At 49.3% G+C, this 27185-nt stretch overlaps 3 protein-coding genes across 4 annotated transcripts in view; 2 read left to right on the forward strand and 1 right to left on the reverse strand.

The window, feature by feature from the left end:
- Positions 1 to 23095, forward strand: part of LOC119363959 — a 28617-nt gene extending 5522 nt beyond the window's left edge. For both annotated transcript variants that reach the window (XM_037629342.1, XM_037629341.1), the window contains exons 10-27: positions 898 to 1062; positions 2645 to 2729; positions 2803 to 3006; positions 3170 to 3261; positions 3344 to 3386; positions 4411 to 4568; positions 16277 to 16387; positions 16819 to 16887; positions 16991 to 17134; positions 17232 to 17306; positions 17387 to 17563; positions 17655 to 17740; positions 18703 to 18757; positions 20643 to 20768; positions 20853 to 20966; positions 22343 to 22462; positions 22627 to 22726; positions 22805 to 23095. In XM_037629342.1, the coding sequence (XP_037485239.1) occupies positions 898 to 1062; positions 2645 to 2729; positions 2803 to 3006; positions 3170 to 3261; positions 3344 to 3386; positions 4411 to 4568; positions 16277 to 16387; positions 16819 to 16887; positions 16991 to 17134; positions 17232 to 17306; positions 17387 to 17563; positions 17655 to 17740; positions 18703 to 18757; positions 20643 to 20768; positions 20853 to 20966; positions 22343 to 22462; positions 22627 to 22692 (1890 nt within the window). In that variant the 3' untranslated portion in view covers positions 22693 to 22726; positions 22805 to 23095. The remainder of the gene's footprint in view (positions 1 to 897; positions 1063 to 2644; positions 2730 to 2802; positions 3007 to 3169; positions 3262 to 3343; positions 3387 to 4410; positions 4569 to 16276; positions 16388 to 16818; positions 16888 to 16990; positions 17135 to 17231; positions 17307 to 17386; positions 17564 to 17654; positions 17741 to 18702; positions 18758 to 20642; positions 20769 to 20852; positions 20967 to 22342; positions 22463 to 22626; positions 22727 to 22804) is intronic.
- Positions 23096 to 23550: 455 nt separating this feature from the next.
- On the forward strand, positions 23551 to 24595 carry LOC119367780 (fasciclin-like arabinogalactan protein 3). Its single transcript, XM_037633188.1, has one exon. It carries the CDS (start codon positions 23560 to 23562, stop codon positions 24388 to 24390), a length of 831 nt encoding a protein of 276 aa, XP_037489085.1. The 5' UTR covers positions 23551 to 23559; the 3' UTR covers positions 24391 to 24595.
- Positions 24596 to 24803: 208 nt separating this feature from the next.
- On the reverse strand, positions 24804 to 26978 carry LOC119367781 (triacylglycerol lipase 2-like). Its single transcript, XM_037633190.1, has 9 exons — positions 26823 to 26978; positions 26602 to 26721; positions 26358 to 26498; positions 26132 to 26245; positions 25899 to 26045; positions 25774 to 25814; positions 25578 to 25657; positions 25393 to 25488; positions 24804 to 25229 (listed from the first exon to the last, which is right to left on the reverse strand). Exons 1-9 carry the CDS (start codon positions 26976 to 26978, stop codon positions 24904 to 24906), a joined length of 1221 nt encoding a protein of 406 aa, XP_037489087.1. The 3' UTR covers positions 24804 to 24903.
- Positions 26979 to 27185: the final 207 nt, after the last annotated feature.

The raw sequence follows: 27185 nt of genomic DNA on the forward strand, positions 1-27185 counted from the left end.
AAACATTGTGCAAAACAGGCTGATTCAAAGTAGGTCCCATTTTGTATGTTGACCAATTCACCGGAGATGGCCTGAGGTCAAATACTATGTGTTTGGCTGTTTACCAATGTTTGGAAGAGGCCAGACGCAACTAAAGGTGTTTTGGCTATTGCATTATTGCATATTCACTTGAAGTTTCTTCTGCATGGCTTCCATCACTGATGAAAGCGGAAGAAAAAGAGAAGGATATTTGTTCTTCATTGATTTTATCCATTATAAATAGCAAATACAACAGAGAAAATGATATGTGTTAAAGTGGGTATTATTTGTTGCTGGTTACTACCATAAATGTTTTTGTGAACTGTTATGCTGTTGTGCATAAACAAAATCAAAGTTGACATGGCTATTGATTTGTAAGAATGTCTGGCATAAATCAATTGAATTATGTGCCACTTTGGTTCCATTTATTTCTGATGGATGTCTTACCTCAGAACTTCAGATTTTTCCAGTGTATATGAAATATGTAGGATTAAATAATTTGTTTTCAGTATTATCTTGCAAGATTTTCTAGTAACAGGCAAATGGAATAGAACAAATTTTTCTTTCTTTAGAACACATTACCAGATATATAACTGGAAGCTCTAGCTTCAAGCCTTCAACTTCATTTGTTTGGACAAAATTAAAAATAACCCAATAGTTAGGAATACTCCGTCTGTTCCTGAATAGATGCCATTCCAGCATTCAAAAATTGTTCTTAGATACATGTCAGTGTATCATTTCGAGATAACTTCACACCAATTTTTGCTTGGCATACCCCTCCTTTTGGCTATCTCTAATGCTTAGTATGTACTAGAGTTACAGGAATTACAACTGGATTTGACTCTCTTATGTGTTATGCAATTTTTGAATGTGTCTCAGGTTGGACGGACAACTCTTGGAGGATTGTTGGCCTTGGGATATAGTGTTGTTGTTAGCTTTAAACGTACGTCCAGAACTGTCAAGAGAGATCAGTTATTAATCGCAGCAGAGACTATTGATAGCCTGAACGAGTCCTTTTTGGTATTAAAAGGGCCAAGTAGGAAGGTATGAACTCCTGCATACAGTTTTTTTTTACATTATACTTGTATGGAACAACAATTACTTGGAAACCATGATCACCCTTAACAACTAGTCTCTGTCATCTCTGGTACTTGCATGCCTATATCCTCATCCTGGTACTCTAAATAATTTTGAAAGTTCTTGTGCTAAAACTGGAACCTTGACTCTTGCAGTACATGCTTGTGGACACCCTAGAAAAGCCTGATGTTTGTTTGCTTCTGGCTTGTAACAAATTTGGTCCTTTAAATGATCAACGGATCCAATCTCCTCTTATCTGGAACATACTATATATTTATATGACTGAGTTGTATACTACATCCTCCTGCATCATCAATGATGCGGTGGATTCGTTCAGGGGAAGCTATTACGACACCGCCCGATTTTCCTCCAGTGCAAGCCGAATTGAGTTCAGCTAAGGTGCACCCATCCCGAGTCCAGCTATACGTCCGGAGTGATCCTAGACCAAGTTGAATATGTCACTTGTATGTTTAGCAGTCGTATTAGGGCAGGGTTCGTATTAAGAATCCCTTCCTGCGAATTTGAATCGCCATGGATGGCTGGATGGCAGCAGCAGCAGTAGAGTCAAGGATGAGTGGTGATCCTAGCGACGGGAATGTGTCATGCATCAGCAAGAGCTAGGAATGCTAAGCGAGTCCTCCAGAAATGTGCAAGGCAGAGGAGGCGACGGTCTGTTGGTGGTAGTAGATGGTGTCACGCTGCCCAGAGAAGAGATCGATCGTGAGAGCGGCTAAAAAAATGATCTGAGAGGCCGAGGCCTTAATTGGCTCTCGTTACCATGTTAGAAGGAATAGCAACTTGTACTACCATGAGGCCTAGGTTACATGTACAAGGTATTTGTACATCAAACCGTTTACAACAGGGTGATACATGTAAAGTCACGAAACTGTAATTGTCCATGGAGCTGAAGTTCTACGATTCCCCCCTTTCTAGTTGAGCTATAAGGCTGTTTTGAACTTGTAGATGGCTGTAATTTCTAATTATGTTCTCAATTGATAAGCTTAGTGCTTTAACAGTGCTTTATTATTGCTTTTCTAGTGAAGGAAGGGTGCTTTTGAATTCTTAATTATTCGAATTTCCTTCAAGTCCTACATGTTAGAACCTTTAGGTGTCTTTCTAATTATGTTCTCAATTGATAAGATTAGCGCTTTAACAGTGCTTTATTATTGCTTTTCAAATGAAGGAAGGGTGCTTTTTAATTCTAAATTATTCAAATTTCCTTCAAGTTGCTTTATTATTGCTTTTGAAGTGAAGGAGGGGTGCTTTTGAATTCTAAATTATTCGAATTTCTTTCCTCCTACTCCCTCGTTTCTAAATATTTGTCTTTCTAGAGATTTCAACAAGTGACTACATACGGAGCAAAATGAGTGAATCTGCCGTCTAAAATATGTCTATATACATCCGTATGTGGTAGTTCATTTGAAACCTCTAAAAGACAAATATTTAGGAACGGAGGGAGTACATGTTAGAACCTTTAGGTGTCTTTTGATGTTCGTTATTATTGAACTTTAGATGCATTTGGAAAATGTTACTTACTTGCATAATTTAGATTGTTGCAGCAGAAGCTTCTAATCTAGGCATAAAGGGTCCGTGGATAACAAAGTCCTACCTGGAAATGATCCTGGAGAGCAAAGGTAGAAGTCTTGTTTAACTATTTTGTGTTTCCAGTCAAAGCTGTCTGCTAATATGTATCTTGTTTGTTTTTAGGAGTTCCACGAGTTAATACACCCCCACCAGTCTCCAGCACACTACTGACTGACAGTCAAGAAAAGAAAATTGCTGTGCCTAAACCAATTCGTGTTCTTACCGATAGAGTTGCAAATCTTGATGACTTTGTGCAACCATGGACTAGGTCTCCACCCAAAAAGTTTGACCAAGAACCTTCTCTGGGAAAATGGCAGTTTATTCCAGGTTTTCAACTTTTCACTTCAGACCAGAAATCTGTGATGCATTTTTCCACACGTTATCTATATGAAAAAGGAGAAGCCCGTTTTTCCGTTTCTTCTCGTTGGAGTACCAACTCCAGGGTTTTCCTCTGTACAATATCTCATGATTATCTCTAACGCGATGTCAGATTCTTCTTCAAGAGGTAACATCCAGCTAGCACCCCTGCCAGATTCTTATGACTTAGATAGGGGTCTTCTTCTATCAGTTCAAGCAATTCAGGTAAGGTACCACACATATTTTTTCGGGCAGTAGTTTATGCATACGCAGATCTAAGAATGTTCCATTAATCGTTGTCTTTCAGGCAGTGTTGGAGACCAAAGGATTTCCTGTCATTGTTGGGATTGGTAATGGATGTCCCTTTTGGCCTTACCTTATCTAGCGGACTGATGTAGTATTTTAAGTAAAATTTATAGGCCAAGTATCTCCTTTAGGATTGTTGACAAGTACTTAAGACCCATACCACTTTGCTGGCACAACTCAAAATGTTAAGCCCTTTGCCTCAGATATTCTTGGTAGCAATTTCACATTTCCGTGTTCACTTTATGGTGTCACCATCACTCAAGTGTTTTTGAAACCTAAGTTGCTCCCAAGTTTCACCTAATCCTAATTGAATCGATATCTTTTACACGTACTGTACTGCATGACTGCCGCAATACGGGAAATTCTACTTATAGTTTTTAAGAAAAAAACATGTGATAGTTATGCCATTTGCTTACAAGTCATGTCCACTGTGCTGGATTCCTGGCGCATTACAGTCCATGCCTGTACAGTTTTTCTTTTAGGAATAACTGGTGTTCAAGTGTCTCTTCTTGCTTGTGTTTTAATACCAGTACTGGCTGCTTGTACCTTTCTGGTAATCGAATAAACATAGATGTGTACTGGAAAAACTGTCTGCTAAACAGAGGCAGCCTTTCTATTTACTAAATCTAACTACTATACCTGTCAAAAGATAAGTTAAAAGGAATTAGATAACAGCTAGAAGGTCAGAATTCACATCACACAATTTGTAAATCGTACCAGTCAAAATAAATTCAATATGTATTTTTTTGGTAATAACCAAATCAATCAAGGTGGAAAACAAATGCAAATTAATAATAATCTTAGTTTAGTGTAATTGAAAATAATAGCCTTAAAGAAAGCTACTCTTTATTTTAGCCTGTGGGACTGCACCGGTTTATGACTAGTTTATTACTCCCTCCGTCCCATAATATAAGAGGGTTTTTGACACTACACTAGTGTAAAAAACGCTCTTATTATGGGACGGAGGGAGTAGAACTATATAGCAAAGATCTATGTTTCTCTCCCTCTCATTGAAAGTTTCTTCTCTAGGTGTTTAAGTTGCCAATATTTACCTGCCCTTATTTGTAGGTGGTCCTAGTGGATCAGGAAAAACAAGTTTAGCTCAGAAGATGGCCAATATAATTGGTTGTGAAGTTATAAGCTTGGAAAGCTATTACAAGCCTGAGCAAGTGAGGGACTATAAATATGATGAGTATAGCTCATTGGATATTGCTTTGCTGACTAAGGTGATGCCATTTTCATTAATTAAATCCACAGATTTTTGGGGTGCGAATTACAAAATTGACCCTCTATTGGAAGTTCCAGCCAAAAATGACCCTAGTCTAACACTTTAACGAAATCTGACTCTTTTGCTCAGCGCCAGCCACCCTGGCTCTCAACTTCGCTAGGTCAGCACCATGCTTCTCGGTCCTGAGAAAAAACTAGCATTTTTTGCGAGCCAAACGATGATACGCATGTCAGCGTCACGGTTGCCGGAGCTAAGCTTTGAGTGCTCAGCGCCTTTCTCTTTGGCGCTGAACAGGTAGTGAGAGCAATCATGCAGAGCAAAGCAAGTGAGCAACACAAAAAGACATTTCCTACTACTCCCTCCGTTCCAAAATAGATGACCCAACTTGTAGGCTGTGACTATTGTTGACTTGTTCCTGTCCCCCTAGTACTAGTACTACCATGCAGGCAGCAGCTTTACATATTTTTATGTACCTGCTGAAACGTGGCTCCCGATTCTGCTACCCTGAGTTAGCATTACCTTCTTTATTCACCATGCTTTGCCCCGCACGATTGTTTCTGCTCGGGAGCTGCACTCCTGCCTTGAGTCAGTATTCTTTTTTAATTCACCATGCATTTGTTTTGCATGATTTGCTCACTACCTGCCCAGCTCCAGTGTGAATGGTGACAGTGCCTCTGGCCTACAAAACGACTTTTGGGTCACAAAAAAGTCAAGTTTTTCTCAATGGCAAGATGTATAGTGCTGACCTAGCCAAGACCATCATCGGAATGGTTGGTGCTGAGCAAGTGGGTTGGATTTGGTTAAAAGTTTTGGACTACGGTCACTTTTTACCGATATTTCCACAAGAGTCAATTTTGTCAAAAACACCACTTTTTGTGTATTGTCAAATGAATTTAGAGTTCCTGTGCCAGAAGATATACGATTGCTTAATCTTAAATTTCTTAACATGCTTCCAAATTTCCGGCCATGCAAACTTAGTTGAAGAGCTGGGATTCCGTTAATTTGTCGTAATCAGCGGATTTACCAGATTTGTTGCCTACAAAACTGAACAGAGCTCGTGCCCAGCCGCACCATGACTGCTGCCCCAAACACAGGTCTGACTGCCTCAACTGGTGGTTCAAGTGGTCGCTCCCTTGGAATCATCTCAGCCTGTTGCCCCTAATATAGCCTATGCTGCCTTTACACAGGCTGCCGTAGTTGTGATATCAAATCTGGTCGCCGCTCCCTTGGAACTTGTTCGTGCTGCCACCATGGGGCATCCACCCAGTGGTGGGCATTCACCATTCGGTTTAAACTGAAATTTAGTCAGGTTAATTTGGTCTATTCTAATATATTTTCAGCAAATTCCAACAGAAATAGCTGCCAAAATCAGAGACTCCGAAAACAGAAAGGCCGATCCTTTTTTTGGTTTGTTGGTTCAGTTTACTGGTCAACCGAACAATATCAGATCAGCCGTCCTTGCCACTAAGGTTGCGAATAATATCACGTCCAAGACCATGCCTCCGTGGAGTAACCGCCTTCATCCTTGTTGATGTTATCTGTGATGCTCCCGACGGCACTACCATGCCCATTTACCCACCAAGGTGCAACACTGGGTGACTTTGTGACTAGTGTGGCTGCATGGGGAACAAGGGGGGGATGCCACCGCCAGCTGGAGCGTGGCCACCGGCAACTAGAGTGGATCGGTGTTGCTAAGGTGTGGGACTTTGGGGTATGTCAGGACTCAGAAGCTTGGTGGCGGCACGATGAGTGTCTCAGACTGATGGGCATACGACTTTAGGAGGGCGATGTGCTTAGGCTAGCAAAATGCTGATTGATGGCTATTGGGCTGCCAAGTAGTAGCCTTTTAGTAGGTTCGGCAGTAAAGCTGTTGGAGCTATGTTGGTTGGATCAGCGAAGTTCGTTTTCAAGACCCAAAAACCAAATTAAGTGAAATAAATTTGCTTCATCATAAATGCAAAACCGAAAACCGAATCAACAGCAAACTTGGTTTCGGTTTAATGGTTATTTTTCCCACCCCTGTATATCAATCAAGATAAGATGTCTTCCTCTACATTGTGCTGGTAATACCAATTGGCCACTCGGTCCTCCCAAGTCACGCCACTGCCGCTGGGGCTACTCTAACGTCAGCTCCGTCTCGGCTCTTCTCCTGCCTTGGGCAGCACTTGGCCACCAGTTGGTCTGGTTTAGGTGATGCTGGCGTTGTTGTTGTGGGTCCATTTGAGGGTTGCCATGGCTTCACCTGCTCGAGGAATGCCGCCATTGCCTCTCTACAGGTCATACTTGGCAACTGTTATCAACTACCTCAATGGCTCTTGCTGTAACACTACCGACGGTATTAGGTAATGTGTATTGTCTCCCGCTTCAGTACTTGCTCCACCATCTTTGCTCACTTGGCCTCATCGAGTCATAAGACTTACTGTATTTTGGATCATGGTGCCTCCTCCTGGATGGCATTGTCGGATTCAGGGCTCCGCAGACCCAAGAAAGGTTCGAACTCAGGGGCGTGTGCGAAGAACTCAATCTCCCCAACCTACCAGCTCGTTGCTCTCACAGCCTAGCTCGATGAACGGGAAAGGAAAGAGACACGGCAGTTTACCCAGGTTCGGGCCACCTTGCGGTGTAAGACCCTACTCCTGCTTTGTGGTGGATTAGCCTCGCGGTAGGCCGAGGATGAACTAGTACAGAGGAAGAACAACCTCAAGAGGTCTGTTCTTGTGTGCGAGTGGCTAAGGGAGGAGTGGATTCGATTGGATCCGATCGCCCTCCTTGGTGGTGGCTAACCTATATTTATAGTGGCCTTGGTCCTCTTCCACCGGAACGAAGGCGGGAAGGGATACCACAACGGCCAATTTGAAAGGGGACAAGAAGTACATCTTATCCTGACGAAAGGTGGTCTTCGCCTGCAAAGCTTCTGGCCGTGACGACATGGTGGGCTCGGCGATGACCTCGTCCTGGCGGTCTTGGTCTTGTAGCATGGGAATGGAAACCTTTGGCTGATTCCTCTGGACTCGGCGCCTGCGCTTGCCTCCTTTGCACCAAAGAGGAAACCTGCTGCTCTGCGCCCGCTGGAGCCTGCCTGGCCGTGGTTGTCATGGCTTACGTCATCCGGACCTCCTGAGATGGGTGCTTGCATAGGAAACTCCGCTCCTCAGGAGCCAGCCTAGGGAGGCCGCTCCCTCTGGAGGTCTTGGCGTCGTTCGCCTCACAAGGCTTGGCCCCTCGCGAGGGTCTTGTCTTGCCGATGCTGAAGATGGGCCGTGCCAGGCCGTTGATGGAGCCACGCTGTGGGCCGCAGGCAGGCAAGTCTGGGTACCCCGGTTCCCGGGACGCTGACAGTAGCCCCCGGGCCCAAGGCGCGCTCGGACTTGGCTTCAGAGCGAAGCCAAACGACAAGGGCTAAGCTCCGCGGGCCCCAATCGCCCGCGGACCGAATCGACGTGTGGCGCTTGATGGGACGCGGGCGTCTCCGCTTCCCCATGCAGCCTCGACAACCGTTCGACTTGACAACAACCTGCTGCATGCAAAAAGATCATCATTACTGGGGATCGTGGGAGTCCGGCGGTTGGCCTCCCTCTGGTTATAAATGGGGGGGGGGGGAGCCCCCTGCTCATCTCCGTCTTCTCGCTGCTTGCTCCTCCTTCCTTGTTCTGCCACCTTGTCGAAGTCCATGGCGTCGGTGAGGAGGTTCTCCGCTGCGGAGAAGGGGAAGGCCCCCAAGGAGGGGCCAGGCTCGCGGCCGGCCAAGAGAGGCCGCGGACGCCCCCACAAGTACGCCGCGACCCCGGCAGTGGCCCCTCGTGGGCGTGCGCGCACCTCTTCGAAAGCCGGCGTTGCCTCAGGCAGCCGAGGACGGGGCGGCTCCTGCGACGGGGGAAGGCGTCCGACGGTCGCTCGGCCACCACGTCCACGCTCCCACTCAGCCGATGCGTTCCCGGAGTTCGTCGTGTGGTCGGAGAGGCCCGCGGGCATCTGGTTCCCACTCCCGCGTTTCTTCGCGGGCGCGCTGCCGGCCGCGGGGCTTGACGGCCTCTGGCTGCAGGCCGACGGCTGCTGCAGCAAAGCCTCATGGGTGGGGGTCGAGGTCACCGCCGTGGGCAACGTGTTCCTGAACCGTGGGTGGCAGACGTTCGCCCGCGCGCGGGGCCTGAGCGGGAGGTGCACCCTCCATTTCAAGTACGACGGCCTCGCGACCCTCTATGTGAGGGTGTTTGGGGAGGACGGCCGGCGTGCGGGGTGCTGCCCGGAGGATGGCAGCGGCGACGATGAGCTTGCCCTTGGCGACGGCCGCGACGACGGCGAGGGTGAGCTTGCCCTTGGCGACGGCCGTGCTACCTCCAGCAGCGGCGGCGGCTCCTTCGGGGTGAGCACCAGCGACGGCGACTACGACGAACCGCCACGCCGCCGAGCTCGGACTGGGGAAGGAAGCGCGTCGCGTTGCCACCGCGCCTCGGTGAAGCGGGAAGGGGACTTGCTGAGTCCGAGAGTCCGGGCGCTGCTGGAGCCGGGCGCCGAGAGTCGCTATAGCCGCGCGGCTTGCTTTTGCTTCTTTCCTCCTCCTGTACTGAAAAAAGATGGAAGGCCCTGCTGGGGTTATGTAATGAACCGCGGCGCTCACGCCATTATATTATCGTTTTCATGTTGCATTGCGATACTTGCGTCATTGCTGAGTAGGGTTAGAACAACTTAGCTTGGCATTCTTGTGTGCATTTCCCTGCCGCGGGGGCGCGCCTGTCCGGGGCTTGTGCTCCGCTCGCGCGACGAGTGCGCGCCTTGTCACGAAGGGGGCTCAGGAGTCGCTGAGCCCCTATAGGCACCCTGCAATTGTAGGATTAGGAGCCCTCCAGAGGTGTCGTGCCCGTGAGCTCGTTTGAGAGCGTCACGCGAGGACGAAGATGCAAAAAGGCCAGGGCAGGCTTTTGGCGAGGTGTTTGCGGGGAGGCCCGAGCGCACACACCTGCCCAGCCCCCGCGCGCAGGAAGAGCGACAGGCAACTACCACTCCTAAGGCTTGACCTGGGAGAGCAAAAATGGTGCAAGAAGAAGAGATTTCCAAACCCTCGAGAGAGAGACACGAAAGCTCCAAATTTCATTCAACAAGTAAGAAACCAGCTACAGAAAGCAAGCAAAAGAACAGCCGCGTCCGGCACCTATACTAGTCTTCTTGTCTTCCCACCAGCGCGGAGCATGGGGCCTCCACTAGGACTTGGGTGGGAGCCCCCGTGAGGCCCCGGGGCGGCACTCAGGAGACTCCGGAGCGTGTACAACCCCAACTCATTATTACGTGAGAGTGTCACGAGCGGAGATCTTCATAGGCACTGGGCCTTGGTCATGGGTAGAACTTCCGGAGGTACTGGATTTTCCAGGCGTTCTGGATGGGGACCCCATCCTGCGTCTCCAGGCGCACGGCGCCAGGCCTGGAGACACGGGCGATCCTGAACAGGCCCTCCCACATGGGTGAGAGCTTATGAAGCCCCTCCCTGGAGAGCACCCGCCTCAGGACGAGGTCACCCACCTCGAGCGTCCTGGAGCGGACGCTACGGCAGTGATACCGCCGCAGCGTCTGCTGGTACCTCGCTGCACGGAGCGAGGCTTGGCGACGTCATTCCTCCCCTAGCACGAGGTCCATTCCCCGCGAGGCGTCCTGGCGTGCCTCGTCGAACGCCAAGACCCGCGCGGAGCGATGCCTGACCTCGTGAGGGAGGACCGCCTCGGGTGCGTAGACGAGGAAGAACGGGGTCTCGCCCGTGGGCTTGGCGCGGTGGGGCGGATGGACCACAACACGGACTGGAGCTCATCGAGCCAGCCCCTGCCGCATGCCTGGAGCTTCTTCTTGAAGGTCCTCGCCTTGAGGCCCCTCAGGACCTCTGCGTTGGCGCGCTCAACCTGGCCATTGCTCCGTGGGTGTGCCACCGAAGCGTAGCATATCTGCATTCCAAGGTTAGGACAATATGTTTTGAAAAGGTTGCTCGTGAACTAAGAGCCATTGTCGGTGATGATGTGGTTAGGAACCCTGAAACGGCTCACGATGCCCTTGACGAACTTGACGGCTGAGCCGGCTGGGATGGTGCAGACGGCCTCCACTTCCGCCCACTTGGTGAACTTGTCGATGGCTACGTAAAGGTAGCGGTAGCCCCCGGGCGCTCGAGGGAACAGGCCCAGGATGTCCAACCCCCAGACCGCGAACGGCCACGAGAGTGGGATGGTCTGGAGGCCTTGAGCGAGCTGGTGGATCTGCTTGGCATGGAATTGGCAGGCCTCATAGGATCTTACCAACTCAGTGACATCATTGAGCGCCGTGGGCCAGTAGAATCCGCTGCGGAACGCCTTGCACACGAGGGTGCGCGATGAGGAGTGATGCCTGCAGTTCCCGCCATGTATGTCGGCCAGCAGCTCGCATCCCTGCTCCCTGGAGATGCATCGTAAAGAAACATCGTTCGGACGCCTTCGATAGAGCTCACCGTCCTGGATGCAGTACGCAGTGGCCTGGCGGGCCACACGCTCCGCGTCTTCCTCCTTCTCCGGCAAGGTGCCCAGGAGCAGGTACGCCTTTGAACTCCTCGGTCCAGCACCCCTCCCGAGGCTCGAGCGCAAGGAGCGGCGGGCTCCTGAGGTTGGGCCGCAAGTTGGGGCGCCCGAGGGGGGAGCCGGTGGGAGCTCCTCCTGAGGTGGTGCTGGTCCCGCAGCGGGGGGAGCTGTCGACGGCTTGAAGAGCCGCTCCTCAAAGACGCCAGGCTCCTGAGGTTGACGCCGGGACGCCCTCCTGGCGATGTCGGCCGCCTCCTTGTTCGTGCCTCGCGACACGTGCTGCAATTCCAAGCCCAAGAATCGTTTCTCAATTTTGCGTACCTCCTCAAGGTATGCCTCCATGTGCTCGTCCTTCGGCTTGTATGCCTTGTTGGAGAAGTTGACGAGGTGCTGGGAGTCGCCCCTGATGGTGAGGCGCCTGACTCCCAGAGCTGCCGCAACCTTGTGTCCAACGATCAGGCCCTCGTACTCCACGATGTTGTTGGAGACCTTCTCACCGTGCTGAAAGCAGAGTTGTACGGTGTAGTAGAGCTTGTCATTGGTGGACGAGATGAGCACGGCTCCAGCCCCCGCGCCCTGGCGTGCGAACGCGCCGTCGAAGTACATGACCTAACCATCCGGTGCTTCATCTCTGGGCGCGAGAGAACGGTCCTCGCCCTCTTCTCGGTCAGGGGCGTCGGTCCACTCCGCCACAAAGTCGGCGAGGGCCGCACCCTTGATGATCTTGGTGGTGCTGAACTCCAGCTGGAACGCCTGCAGCTCAATGTTCCACTCGGCGACCCTTCCCGCGGCGTTAGGACTTCGGAGCACCCTCTCCAAGGGGTAGGCAGAGACAACCTTGATGGGGCGGCCTTGGAAGTAGTGGCGCAGCTTCCTGGAGGCGACAAGGAGAGCGAGCAGGAGCTTCTGCGACATGGGTTAGCGCGCCCACGCGTCGCGTAGCACTGTGCTGACGAAGTACACGGGGTGCTCGACGAGGGAGTTGATGTTGGTGGGGTCCTATGCTTCCTGAGACTGGGGGACCTTAGGGGCTTTGTCGTCTGATGGGGCAACCATGACCTCAGGGGTGCCACCGTCAGGAGTCCCGCTGACTGGAGGGGTGGCCGAGGCTTCCGGAGCGCCGTCCTGAGGCTGCGGCGTCTCGGTCGGGTGCGGGGCGCTGTGCTGACGCTATTCCCGGACCGCCACAAGCGCGGGGCTTGCAGAGTGAGGCGTGGCGGCCAGGTAAAAGCACCAGAGGTTCGAGGGGGCGTGGTGCTACCATCACCGGCGGGCTGGTGAGGTACCTCTTGAGGTCTTGGAAGGCTGCTTCGGCCTCCGGAGTCCACTCGAACGAGCCCTTTTTTTTCATTAGCTTGAAGAAAGGGAGGGCGCGCTCGCCCAGCTTGGATGAAACGTCCCAGCGAGGTCACGCATCCCGCCAGCTTCTGCATCTCCTTGAGGGTCTGCGGCGGACTCATCCTTTCTATGGCCTTGATCTTCTCCGGGTTGGCCTCGATCCCTCTGTGCGACACCAGGAAACCCAACAGCTTGCCAGACGGGACGCCAAACACACATTTTTCCGGGTTGAGTCGCATGTTTACCTTGCGCAGGCTTGCAAATGTCTCCTCCAGGTCCTCGACAAGGGTTCTCGCTTCCTTAGACTTGACCACTATGTCGTCGACATATGCTTCGGCGTTCCTCCTGAGCTGCTGATCCAGAGCGATGCGCATCAACCGCTGGAAGGTTGCTCCGGCATTGTGCAGCCCGAACGACATGCAAGTGTAGCAGTACACCCCGCACGGGGTTAGGAACGCCGTCTTCTCAATATCTTGTACCGCCATCTTGATTTGATGATAGCCTGAGAAGGCATCCAGGAAGCACAGCAGATCGCATTCGGCAGTGGAGTCGACAATCTGATAGATGCGCGGGAGGGGAAAAGGGTCTTGCGGACAAGCCTTGTTGAGGCTTGTAAAATCGACGCACATGCGCTCCTTCCCACCCTTCTTGGGGACGATGACCGGGTTTGCCAGCCACTCCGGATGCCGTACCTCCCGAATGACGCCGGCCTCTTGCAGCTTGCGGGTCTCCTGGATGATGAAGGATTGCTTCTCCGGAGCTTGTCGCCGCGCTTTCTGCTTTACAGGGCGCGCGTTGGGGCACACCATTAGGTGGTGCTCGATTACTCCGCGCGGAACATCGACCAGGTCCTTGGCCTCCCACGCAAACATGTCTTTGTTCGCGCGCAGGAAGCCGACCAATGCTTCTTCCTGGTCCGGGGCGAGGCTGGCGCCTATGGTGAAGGTAGGGCCTGATTCCTCGTCTTTGTTAACCGGCACACACTTTGTCTCGGCCCGATCTTGAGAGAATAGTTGCTTCTTCTTGGTTGGCGCAGCCCCCGAGCCCCCCGGAGCGTCCTCCGCGCCTGGCTGCGCAGCCGTCGCGGCCTTGAAGGCGAGCTTGAGGGTCGCGAGTGCGTCCTTGGTGTCTCTTGCTACGGCGAGGACTCCGCCGCTCCCCGACATCTTCATGATGTTGTAGCCAGGGTGAGTCGCCGCCATGAACTTGGCGAGAGCCGGGTACCCGAGGATGGCGTTGTACGGGAGCCCAATGTGGGCGACGTCGAAGTCGATGAGCTCGGTGCGGTAGTTGCTGCGCGTACCGAAGGTGACGGGGAGGCGGATCTGCCCCAGGGGACGGATGGAGCCGTCAACGGCCCCGGAGAAGGGCTTGGTAGGGAGGAGCCGGCCATGAGGTACATGGAGCAGGCCGAACGCCTCCACGGAGAGGACGTTGAGGCCGGCGCCGCCGTCGATTAGGGTCCTGGTGACTGCCACGTTGCAGATGGTAGGGGTGCAAAGCATAGGAAGTGCGCCGACGCCAACTGTGACCTCGGGATGATCCCTGGAGTCGAAGGTGAGGTCGGCCTCGGGCGCCACCCAGCCCGGTGGCGATCGGGCGGCTCCCACCTGGCGGAAGAACTGCTTGTCATGGCGGTTTGAGGCCGGGGCCTGCGACCCGCCAAGGATGGCCGCGACGGCGTGGGGCGCCGGCGGCGCGAAGCGCGCGATGAGCTGGTTGTGCAACTCTTCCCAAGAGTCCACCGAGGATTCTGGCAGGTCGAGGAGCCAGGCGCGTGGTGCTCCCCTGAGAGCCGTAGGGAGCCAGTTGGCCGCGGCCTTGTCGTCGCCGCCGGCCGCCCAAACGGCCTCCAAGTACGCCTGGAGGAACTCCGCGGGGTCCGCCACGCTATCGTATCGCGGCGGCAAGTTCGGCCTGAACTTCGGAGGCCACCGCACCCGTCGCAGGGCGGAGGAGAGGGCTCGGAGGCCCGGAGCGTCTCCGAGCGCGCCCGGCGGGGCGGCGAGTGGAGCGGCGTAGGCCATGGAAGCTAGGTGGTGAGGACGGAGCGCAGCCGACGAGAAGGCAATCCTTCGACACGCCCCCTACCTGGCCCGCCAAATGTCGGATTCACGGCTCCGCAGACCCAAGAAAGGTTCGAACTCAGGGGCGTGTGCGAAGAACTCAATCTCCCCAGCCTACCAGCTCGTTGTTCTCACAGCCTAGCTCGATGAACGGGAAAGGAAAGAGACACGGCAGTTTACCCAGGTTCGGGCCACCTTGCGGTGTAAGACCCTACTCCTGCTTTGTGGTGGATTAGCCTCGCGGTGGGCTGAGGATGAACTAGTACAACTACTACAGAGGAAGAATAACCTCAGGAGGTCTGTTCTTGTGTGCGAGTGGCTAATGGAGGAGTGGACTCAATTGGATCCGATCCCCCTCCTTGGTGGTGGCTAACCTATATTTATAGTGGCCTTGGTCCTCTTCCACCGGAACGAAGGCGGGAAGGGATACCACAGCGGCCAATTTGAAAGGGGACAAGAAGTTACATCTTATCCTGACGAAAGGTAAGGTGGTCTTCGCCTGCAAGGCTGACGCCATGGTGGGCTCGGCGATGACCTCCGTCCTGCCGTCCTGACGGTCTTGGTCTTGTAGCATGGGAATGGAAACCTTTGGCTGATTCCTCGGGACAAAGCACCCGCGCTTGCCTCCTTTGCACCAAAGAGGAAACCTGCTGCTCTGCACCCGCTGGAGCCCGCCTGGCCGTAGTCGTCACGGCTTACGTTATCCGGACCTCCTGAGATGGGCGCTTGCATAGGAAACTCCGCTCCTCATGAGCCAGCCTAGGGAGGCCGCTCCCTCTGGAGGTCTTGGCGTCGTCCGCCTCGCGAGGCTTGGCCCCTCGCGAGGGTCTTGTCTTGCCGATGTTGAAGATGGGCCGTGCCAGGCCGTCGATGGAGCCACGCCGTGGGCCGCAGGCAGGCAAGTCTGGGTACCCCGGTTCCCAGGACGCCGACAGGCATGAGACACTTCTCTGGGTCATAATGATCTTCTAGCTATTTACTTGTCTTTTCAGACATGTGATCGTGCAATCGATGCCTGCACCTGCCAGAATTCTTTTGCCTCATTTTTCTACCTGTGATGTTTCCCATATTCCTGAGCTTGCTATGCAGCTTATCTCTATCAACCATCTTTCTGATCTTGGTTTGGCAGCTCCTGCTTTCTTCTGTCAAACAGCAGCACTAGTTGGTAGTGGTTGGTGGTCGCTGCTGTTGAGATCCGTGATAACACTACATCATTGGCTGACTTCACATTCTTTCGCTTCCGGTACATCGCATACCATTGCTTCTTCCTTGCACACTGTCACTGCTTTTGATACCACCACCATGTGAAGCTTTGCTCACTGGCACAAACGTTTTGGTCACCTGTGTGGATCACGTCTTGTGTCTGGCTACGACCTACAAACTTGGTGAGCAGGCACAACTCCCCTGCCTTTCCAGGCACAATGTTTCTACTCCCCTCTTTGTATCTTCTTCACTCAGATGTCTGGGTTCTGGCCCCTTTCGTTTCAAATTGGGCCATTGCTATGTGATCTTCATCAGATTTTTGTGCCTATTGTCAGGCTCCTTCGTACAAATACAATGAACTTCATTGTTTTGGCGGTGTTTGTAGCAAAAGGGAGAAAATAATGTTCTTTTAGTCAACATATGTATCAAGGATCACATCATTCTGTTTGCGGCCGTTTCGGCATTTTGTTTTTGACTTATGCAGTTTAGATTCTTTGTACACATGGTTTGAGTAAGTATGTAGTATGTTCTCCCTTCCTGCCTGTTAAATGAATCCTTTCTTTGCACTGCAGAATATTAAGGAGATTAGAAATACTCATAAAGCAAAAGTCCCTTGCTTTGACTTTGAGAAGTTCAAAAGAAATGGATTCAAGGAGTTCCAAGTGTCCGAGGAATGTGGAGTGGTAAACTAACTCATCTAACACTTGTGTAGTTCATTTGAGTACCTTTTGTTATGGTTCATTTTGCTCAGCAGGGAGCGCCTTGCTGCCTTGGTGAATAATGAGTTCAGCAGGGAGCAATTTTTCCAGTTCTTATTTCTTAATAACTGTCTCTGTAGCTTGGTACTCCCTCCGTTCCAAAATAGATGACCCAACTTTGTACTAACTTCAGTACAGAGTTAGTACAAAGTTAGGTCATCTATTTTGGAACGGAGGGAGTACTTGTTAAGATCCCAATGCTTTGCCACAGATAAAAATCACATTAGATGATAAAAAATCACTGTAGTGCTATGTTTCAGATTTCCAGCCCAACATTGTTTGTTCATGCCCTTAGATTTTTACACATATACAGCTTAGCCTAAATTGTTTCTTGCCTTGCATTTTTCGACTACCAGGTAATCTTTGAAGGTGTCTATACTTTGCATCCTGCCATAAGGAAATCACTGGATTTGTGGATTGCAGTTGTAAGACTCCGTGTTTTAAATATTGAAGAATTGTTGGCCTAGTCGCATTATCTGCTACTTCATTATATTTATGTCTGGAGATTAACTATATTCCCTGTACTAGGTTGGGGGAGTTCATTCTCATCTTATTGCAAGAATACAGAGAGACAAGAATCGTGCTGGCTTTTCTATTTCCCAGAATGAAATTATGACCACTGTGTTTCCGCTGTTTCAGCAATACATAGAACCACATCTTGTCGATGCTCATGTTGGTACAAGAGACATGAGTGTTAACTTATTTGATTTATGCCATATGTGAAGGTGGTCTGGACTCATGAAATATTTCTTCTTTATGTACTTTGCAGCTTAAGATTCAAAATGATTTTGATCCTGTGCTTTCTCCTGAAAGCTCGCCTTTTGTATTAAAAAGCACAAAACAGGTAAGTTATGCAGCTCTATTTGTCACTCTTCATGTTTCCATTGGTTTGAGTTTTTTCCCTTCTATTTATTTTAAAAATAGGTATCCTACCAAGACATACTAAAAGTGCTTGATGCTAGTAAGGTCTGCAGCTCTGTCCAGAATTTTACTGATGTGTACTTAAGACTTCCTGGCATACCATCAAATGGACAGCTGACAGAAGGTGAGTGTATTAGGGTCAGAATATGTGAAGGAAGATTTGCAGTGTTAATACGAGAGGTTTGTGTACCTTCCACATTTCCATTTTTCGTTCTGTTTTATTGACTCAGCTCAATGGCATGTTACCATCTCATCTCTTCTATTTATCCAGCCTATAAGGGAAGGGAATTTTATTATCCAGCCAAAGGTTGATTTTGATATTAGTGCCAGTACTGTGGCGGGACTGCTTAAGCTTGGGTACGTTATGTGTTCTATGGCATTTTCCTTCACCTGTCATACTTTCATAAGAAATTCGTGAAGTCCATGTGATACTTGAGCAGATTGTCTTGGAAAGTTCCTATACTTGTCTAATGGGCCAGTGGGATCATTTCTAATATAACTAATGTTACAGATGGATTAGTAATAAGATGCTATATCATATAACGACAATATGACCTCTTCCCTCTAAAATTCCACATCGACTTGCCATCACTAGACCCTTCAACCACATCATTCAAACATATAGCTAAATGCATGCAAATAACAAAAGCAGAACATTGTTCAAAAGTGGCCTGAGTTGTGACTTCTGATGCATCGAGATCTATGTGTAGTTTAGGGACCCATTGTACAATTTTATCTTCATTAATTTTGTAACCAAGTGCATTTTCCTATCTTCTTGAAATATGCTCCAGTATCCAACATGAGGATGATCCGTCCAGTGGTCCTTATGCCGCCGGCTTGGTAGTTTGTAGATCTGCAATAGTTAGTGTTGTTTTTTGAGGAGGGATGTTAGTAGTATTATGTTTTTTTTTCTAGACTAGTGTAAAAAACGTCTAGTGTCAAAAACGCTCTTATATTATGGGACAGAGGGAGTAGGTAATAGTCATGAGTCATTGTGGCATTGACTACATCTTTGTTCCTTTGTGCTGTGCAATACAACAGACTCCGTTCATAACAGTTCAGTAGTTGATCAGTCGGGAACTGATTTGTTGCATATGGTTGCTGGAAATTTTAGGAGATATTAGTTGGTAAAAGAATGTTGTGGCAATATATCTAGAAATCTAAAACTTCTGCTGTGTGATCACTCACGAAAATGTGTGATTCTAGGCAGTTAAATTCTCAGTTGATACACCAAAAGCTTACTATCTGCATGCGAAATTATTTTCAGCTCTTTGGGAAGTGAAGTAGTATGATTTATTATTTTGCTTCCCACTTTGTAGCTACCAAGCTGTTGCATACATTGAAGCTTCTGCCGTGATTTACCAAGATGGAAAGGTTATTATTTTCCTTCAGAATTATACTCATTTTCCTTTCTTGGAAAGAAATTTACTGGAATATGCATGCCCCATGATCTCTGGTTGATGGTTCTTCTATAAGCTTATGACTATTGCTGAGTTGTGGTTAAGGACCAAAGGGGATAGCAATTGTAGCACATTGAAGACGTATTTGCCTAGAACGCCATTAGCAAGTTGGCAGAAAGATGTCCACATTGACATTCTGAACCCTGGGGCTTTCTACAACATATTTCTCACGCGATGTCACTGCAGAGCCAACAGCCTTTTGGAATGCATCTCTCATATTATAACATTGTATACCTAGGAGTTTTCTTATAACTCAAAAGGTGTGCATTTCTTATGAACGGCTAGTGCTGTTCGTCAACGGGCAACCTGTGGTGCAATAATCACCATGTTTGAGCCGTTGATGTATAGTTAAGTGGTCTATAGTTAAGGACAGACACATTGAACACATTTTTAGCATTGAGTTAACACTTACACACGATTTGAAATATGCTGAATAGGGTATTTTTTTAATGTGGTAGTTTAGTATTGTGACCTGAAAAAGATTTCTCACAGATGTAACTGCAGTGTTCTCAGTCGGAACATCCCACTTGCTAAAAATGTCCCCATAAAGCTATGTATCCTCATATTAAACTAAGAATTGGAGTATAAATTTCTGGGCCTGGTTCCCATTAAACTAAAAATGTCCCCATAAAGCTATGTATCCTCATATCCACATCTATGCCAAATTACTGGGCCTGGTTCTCTGTCGACGAGCACCCTGGTGCTTGCCGAGGAGAATAAGATGGCCAGCCAATGTAGGAACCTGGTGCCAAAGCCGTCTCGGCGAAGGGCATCGAACAGGAATGGCCACCTGACCGAGTCGAAGGTGCGTGCCAGGTCCAGCTTCAGAAGTACGCGTGGGGCGCCAAGCTGATGTAGCAGACGGGCAGACTGGCGCACGAGAATGAAATTGTTGTGTAGGCTGCGTCCTGGGATGAAGGCATTCTGGCTCGTGCTGACGAGGGAGTTGAGCTTGGGCGCAAGACGCAGCGACAGTACTTTGGCGAAAATCTTGGCGACCAAGTGGATGTGGCTTATGGGCCTGAAGTCACCGAGGGCGTGGGCGTCCGCGCGCTTGGGGAGCAGGGTGAGCAGCGCCTGGTTAAGGCAGCTGAAGCCGCGGCCTTGCAACGCGTAGAGCTGGCTGAAGACGTCGACGAAATCCTGCCGGACGATGGGCCAGCATGCGCGTAAGAATTTGGCCGTGAAGCTGTCGGGGCCAGGGGCTTTGCGCGCGGGGAGCCGTTTAACCGCCTGCCAGATCTCCTCAGCGTCAAAGGGGGCGTCCAGGTCCTCCAGGCTGGTGGGGGTGATGAGCTCCGAGAGGTCGAGGGTGCAGTCTTGGCGCGCTTCCGAGCCCAGGGGCGTGTTGAAGTGAGCATAGGCCGCGGCAGCCATCTCCGAGGGGTCGGTGATCACGTCCTCGCCGACAAGGATGCTGTGGATCCTGTTCTTTTGGCGCCGCTACGTGGATTGTCGATGAAAGAACGATGTGACAGTGCTTTTCTGAACTGGTAGTTATACTGATTCATATTTAAGGTCATATACCATGCTGGCACTCCCTGTGACAGTGCTTTTCTGAACATGACAATTCCAATCGCATACAATTTGGAAGAAAAGTATGATTTAGCTCGTTCCTCACATTTACCTGATTTAGGACTGATTTGCATTGTGTTACCATTTACCTTTTTCTCCACACCAATTTTGATTTCTTCGATTTTTATCAACAATGCCTGTGACAATAGATTCATTCTTTCTGCCTTAATCATCATTGGCTCTGCAAGAGCTATCTACTAACACATTATCTTATTCAAATGAAGATTCTTATAGAAGTTGACCATTTACAAGGCGTGACAAACCCATATATTCAAATTAAAGGAACAAATAAGGAGATAGTTTCCTCTGCTGCCTCTTCTCTCAGCCTAGATGGTTCTTACACAACAAAGGTCTTAAAAATCTTTAGCTAGTTCATCTTAATCGTATATGTACATTCTGCGTGTATTTTTCATGGTTTTATTGGTGCTTTGCAGAGCTATCTTCAAATTATTCTGGAGAGTTTACCAGTGGATGATAATGTTACTGCTGGTATTCATAACCAACAAGCTGCTAGGCTACAGGAACTAGTTGAGTTCATCCAGTCACAAGTATGTTAACTTGGAAGACAACACTTTGCATCTTATTTGTACATTATATTCCTGTTGCATCTTTTTGAGGAACCTGTCTTGATAGCTATTTTTCAAGGTAAACCAAAGCATCAGTACCTACTTGTATCTTTAATCTCCAATATTACATTATTAGTGTTCCATGGATGATTTGTTAACTTCTGTTTTCAAGTCACATGAGAATGACTTGTAGACTAATGAATATAAATTCTGGTTAAACTTGTTGGCACAGGAGATATGAAGATATGATTGTGAGCCGACCTTTACCTTATGGCTGACAGTTAGATTGCTTAGCACTTGCACTTCGTGGTTTAAATCTATGTAGCATCATATCTGCCAGTTACTTTTGTCTGAAAACGGACAAGAAGAAAAGAGAAATACCTAACTCCCCAATTGCCAAACCCCCAATTGTCCACCCCCATTGGTAGGCTTGAATGCCAACAGGGTGCAGGCCAGCAGTGGAGCAGATTGCATTGCAACAAATCTTGTTTGCCCGTTTCATACTCTATTGTAGAAAAGCTTGGTACTTGAACTGTCTTCTGTGGGAGCGTAGGTATTTTTTGTGGTAATTTGGATCATAATAGAGAAAGGACATTGTAAGATGGCCCTTTCTCTGGATACTGGTGGCGAATTTGTTCCAGTATCTGGTAGCCTGCAGTTTCTGCTTGAATTTACCAGCATGGCAGCATCACGTTTGCCCTCTTGAACATCAAATTCCTCAGGATGTTTTTATTTTCTGCATATGTGTTGGACTTTGCTCGGGTCCCAAGAATTCCTTGCTCTGCCACTTCCTGAACGTCATCAAATTAACAGTTCACTGCATCACCCTGATAATGCTTTTATAATCAAGAATTATAATGGTTTTAATAGAGGTGTTCATCACTGTTCCCAGTGGGTTGGCTAAACCGTTGTTGAAGCATGAGTAGTAATTTTGTACTCCATCCGTCCCAAAATAAGTGTCTTGAGCTTAGTACAAATTTGTACTAGAGCTAGTACAAAGTTGAGACACTTATTTTGGGACGGAGGGAGTATTTTCAGATGCATGTGTGATTTAGTTCTATTTTGTCGGTTTGAACGGCTTGGGAAAATCGCGCTTGAACGCCGCCCCTAATCATAGATCATGTAGCTCCTGGAATTCCCCCAAAGAAAGTGTTGGTTTGGCTGATCAGCTGGTATTATGAACAATTTCATCAGACTTGAAATAATTAATACTGTACATAGTAGATTAGTTGTAAATTGGATTTAAAATCAAATGACGATTTAATATCAAAGTAATCAGGTTTTGTGGCTGCTGTTCTTTTTCTCAATTTATGCTCAGCTCTTTCTATTCTTATATATTAAAATACCCTCTAATGCAGGGAGGGAGCTTCAATTCTGATTTATCTTCACCTATAAGAGAAAATTCTTCAACAGATGGTGTGCTTGATGATCTGCAATCCAGAATAAAGAGGCTTGAGAGATGGAATACAATAAATATGGTGATTGTTATGCATCTGTTAGCTTTTAGATCCATTAACTTTGTTGACATCAGTTTAATTCAATTTTTTTTTTCGAAACGGATGTTTAATTCAATTTACATTATAAGCATATTTGAATAATTGAATAGATAATCTATATTTAACTAATATTTGTTCTTCTGCAGGTTTTATGGACTATACTACTGTCCGCTCTTGTTGGGTATTCACTATACCAGAAAAGACGTCATTAACAAGTCACAAAATTGACTCAAGCAAACCACGCCAGTATGTAGTGCTGCTTTGAGAGTGCGCTCAGAAAAGTCACAACATTGACTCTGACATCATCTTTTATCCTTTTTGCAGGGATTTTTCTTTATTTCCAGATGTTTTGGCATGGTTGATGAACCGAATCATTTGACAGTTTATTGATAGGTTAGTGCATATAAAATCATGGTGTTAGTTTCGGAGTTGACATGTAAAGTCATGCATACCACAGGTATACTGTAGCTTAGTTGCGAGTGCTAACTGAAAATAAAGAGGATGTACGTTATACAGGGTGCTGTCAGAGTTTATTCTTGACATAGCCTTTCTACAAATGGACTGATGAACTGTGATTGTTTTCATGAAGAAAAGGGGGGCACTATTTGAAACGGAGCTCCATTTTTGAACTAATAAATCAAAGTAACGAAAAAAAAGAGCAAGAAGAAAAAGATAAGTTGGACCCTTTGGACTCCTGTAAATAAAGATGATAATAGATGTGGCATGTCAACCTTGTTAGGTGCATTTGCTCGCTCGCATAAGGCCTGCCTGAGTCGAGCATCTCTGCCAGAGCACCATGGGCACCGTCGAGACACATGAATTCTGAATCGAAAATCGACACACAGTGATCGGATGTTGCAATGGTTGAGCCTACTCGCAGACAGACTGTTGCGCCAAACCATGCAGATGCAGATGTCCAGGGTTAGCATCACCATGTGCAGCCATTGACGTCTAAGTGTAGGATCACCGTGTCCAGTCATGGACGTCCAAGTTTAGCATCCTAACCACACTTGAATGACAATTGTCTTCCTTAACCAGCGACAAGTCGCTCAATCTCCGGCGAAGCAAATTGCACCACCATGGCTCCGATCGTCTCCTCCTTTGCCGCGGCGGTGCTTCTACTCCTCGCATTGGCGTCACCGGCGGCAGGCGTCAACATCACCAGAATCCTTGGCGAGTTTCCCGACTTCTCCACGTTCAACGGCCTCCTCAGTCAAACGAAGCTCGCCGACGAGATCAACCGCCGGCAGACTATTACGGTGCTGGCAGTCAACAATGGAGGGATGGGCGGCATCACCTCGCTCCCCTCAGACGTCCAGCGGAAGGTGCTCGCCGTGCACGTGGTCCTGGACTACTACGACACGGAGAAGCTGGGCAGCATGAAGAACCGCTCGGCCGTGCTCACGACGCTCTTCCAGTCCACCGGCCAGGCCACCAACCGGATGGGTTTTATAAACTACACCAGGCGCGCCGCCGACGGCGTGATGATGTTCGGCTCCGCCGAGCCCGGCGCCCCATTGACGTCCCAGATGGTGAAGCCCGTCATGTCCCGCCCCTACAACATCTCCGTGCTGGAGGTCAGCTCTGCCATCGTGCCGCCCAGCATCGGCTCCGTCGACAACAGCAGAGCTCACGCTCCGGCGCCTGCCCATACTAGGACTCCTGCGCCAGCACCGCCGCCGTCCAAGAGCAAGAAGCCAATGACCCCTGCTCCTGCCCCGTCCGACGACGATTCTAGCGCTGACGCACCTGCCGACGCGGATGGGCCCGACGCGGACGGCCCGGCGGCGGATGGGCCCGATGCGGATGCGCCCGATGCGGATGATGACACCGGGGACGCTGCGGGCAGGGTGGGTGCCCGTGCAAGTCTCGGTATCGTGGCGCTTCTGGTGATTCTTGTTTCGCTCTGACTCATGCCCGCTGCGTACAAGTAGGTTAGATACGGTTCAAAGCAGCACCTACGATGGTGTGTAGGCAAAAACGTGATCGGATTGGCTGTCAAATCGAAATTACCAAGAGATGGCACACTGGCAGGATGTGCGAGATAGGAGGGACGCCGTAGGCGATTTACTGCTCAGTATCGTTCGGTACGTAGTTCGATAGAAGCTTATGCTGATTGGGATCTTGATGAAAAGCAAAGTATGCCTCACTTAGAGAACAATTTCAAAGGCCACCACATTCTCGTATCCAGATGTACTCTTCTCAAGTTGAAGAGTCCAGTATGCAGTTTACAATCATTTCCTAAGGTACATAAACTTGTTCATTTTATAATTTCTGTCGTTTCTAGGAGTATATATGTACATAAAAATATGTGAGAAGAACAAATTTAGTTATTTGCTAGTATCACACGGTTTACAAGTATGACCACTCGTATCCCAAATGAATGAATTACACATAAAGTGCAATCAGGTGGTGAGTCCATGTCATTTGTCCTGGAGCCTGAAGAAGGCCATGAGAGGCCCGTAGACTCTCTCCTTGGCGTTCCCAGCCAGGACGAAGTCGGCGTGCGCGTAGTCCGCGAGGTACTGGACAGTGAGCGTGTCGCTGTCGTGCGACTTGAGCGCCTGCTCGAGGCGGCGCACGTCCTGCACGTCCGAGAGGCTGTCCCTGCCGCCGCTGCTGAGGAAGAGAGGGAAGTCGTCGGGGATGGCCGACACGTTGTACACGGGCGGCGTCGCCTGGCCGTAGTACTTGATGTTGTCGCTCGCGTCGCCGTAGTCGTACTTGGCGATTATACCTCTTCTGATCACTGTTGGGTCAAATTACATGTGCCACCTTAGTTAACAGCAGAAATCTTGTTTCATCTCTTTCTTTCTTTCTTTCTTTTCCGACTGGAAAAAAGGGTGTATCGACTGTGGCTGGGCGTACTCACTTTTTTTTTTTGAAACTGAAAAGAGATAGAGCGTACTCACTTTGAGCCAAATGGACCATGTTCTTGGTTGAAGAAGCTTGTGGCTCATGAGCAAGGAAGGTCTGGACAGAGGAGTTGTCGAGGCAGCAATTATCGCCTGTTGGTCGACCAATAGTTTCTTTCAGTACGCCGACCAGTTACTCAGTCAGTGATGATAATAACAAACGGAGAGATAGAAGCTGATACCTGTAAACGATGACATGAGATCGTAGCAGTTCACCCCTGGTAGCTTGCATATGTCAGTGAGCAGACCGTGAACAGCAGTCCTGCATAGATAGAGATCATTAGTTCCCAGCCATCGTCAGTTGAGTTGGAGTTGCAAAACAAACGAAACCTCAGAAGAAGAGAATGAATCGGGAAACAGAACGTGTGCTTAGATTACCCTGTTGGATCGAACTCATCGATTCCCAGCCAGTAGAGAGCCTGCCATCAGAAACATGAGTGTTATTCTTGATTGATTCATGTGGTGTGATGTGATACCCTCGGAATGGGATCAAACTTGATTACCTCGGCGAGGAAGACGTCGGCCGCCGCCAGCGCCAAGGGCGACGACACCTTGTTGAGGAAGGCGATGGGGCTGAGCAGGCCAGCCGAACGCAGCATCGATACGTGCTGTTGCTGGTCGCTCAGGGCAGCCAGCGCGATCAACGTCCCCTGCATTCGCAGACAGGTTTTCTTACTCGGGATGCCCTGAGATGAGATCATGGTGAGCACGTATTTTGTTTCGTTTTGTGACTTACCAACGAGTGGCCCACATAATGGACCTTCTGCTGGCCTGACTGGTCGTACGCGTACTGCAGCATCGCCGAGAGATCGTTGCTGGCTAGCTCGTCCCATGACCAGTTCCAGTAGGCCTGTGGGGGTTCTCATCCAGCATTAGTATTAGTAATTACTTATAGTACAACAAAGAAGAGAGTGCACGTCAAATCATATTCTAATGAGAGGATGTACGTGCACGGAACGCACCGGATCACTGGAAGAAAGCGATGTGTGGCCGAGGCTGTAGACAGTGCCGCGCGTGTTGGCAATCCAGACGTCGTATCCGTTGTCCGCTAGGATGTAACCCAGGGACTCGTTGGGCGAGTTCATCAGCCATGTCATCCCGTCCTGCATGGCATGCCAACAAAACATATGTCATCACTTGCACTTGCTATCGCAAGCATAATTAACATCCAACAGTTGCTTTTTAGTAGTATATGTGTATGTATACCATCATGAGGCCGTGCTGCAGCAGGACCGGCACTTTCCCGCCGCCGCCCGTCGCTGACTCGCCGCCGCGGCCGCTCGCGATTCGCTGCAGGCTTAGGATATATCCGTCTTGGGTCGTCACCTGCATGTACGCAACCACCAAATTAATCTTCCGTCAGTTAATCAGACATGATGAGATGAACACACGCGCCTGGTTACTGTAGTAGGAGTAGTAATTAGTACCGTGTGTTCCTCGCATCCGTAGCCGAAGGGCTCCACCCTGGACCGGCACGTGCCGTTCGCCGCCGCCAGCGATTCCGCCGGAGCCGGTCGTGCTGCCGAGGCCCCAACGCACATCACAACCAACAGGCTAAGGATGCAGCTGCTGCCTCTCCACATGGTTAATCTGGCCATACGCACAAGTTTCTTCTTCTACCGATCGGCTTAGTCGGCGTGAAATCTACATTCTTCTGTCCCCGATCCATCTTCTTTTATACTAGTTGCAACGATCGGGTCATTTTCGACGCAGATTAATTGACCAGAGGGCTGCAAGCAGTATTGTATTGAGCTATCAAGTAGACATCACCTTGCTAATTCACGGCGTTG

This window comes from Triticum dicoccoides, chromosome 2B (genome assembly GCF_002162155.2).
Source record: "Triticum dicoccoides isolate Atlit2015 ecotype Zavitan chromosome 2B, WEW_v2.0, whole genome shotgun sequence".
Classification (NCBI taxonomy): Eukaryota; Viridiplantae; Streptophyta; class Magnoliopsida; order Poales; family Poaceae; genus Triticum; species Triticum dicoccoides.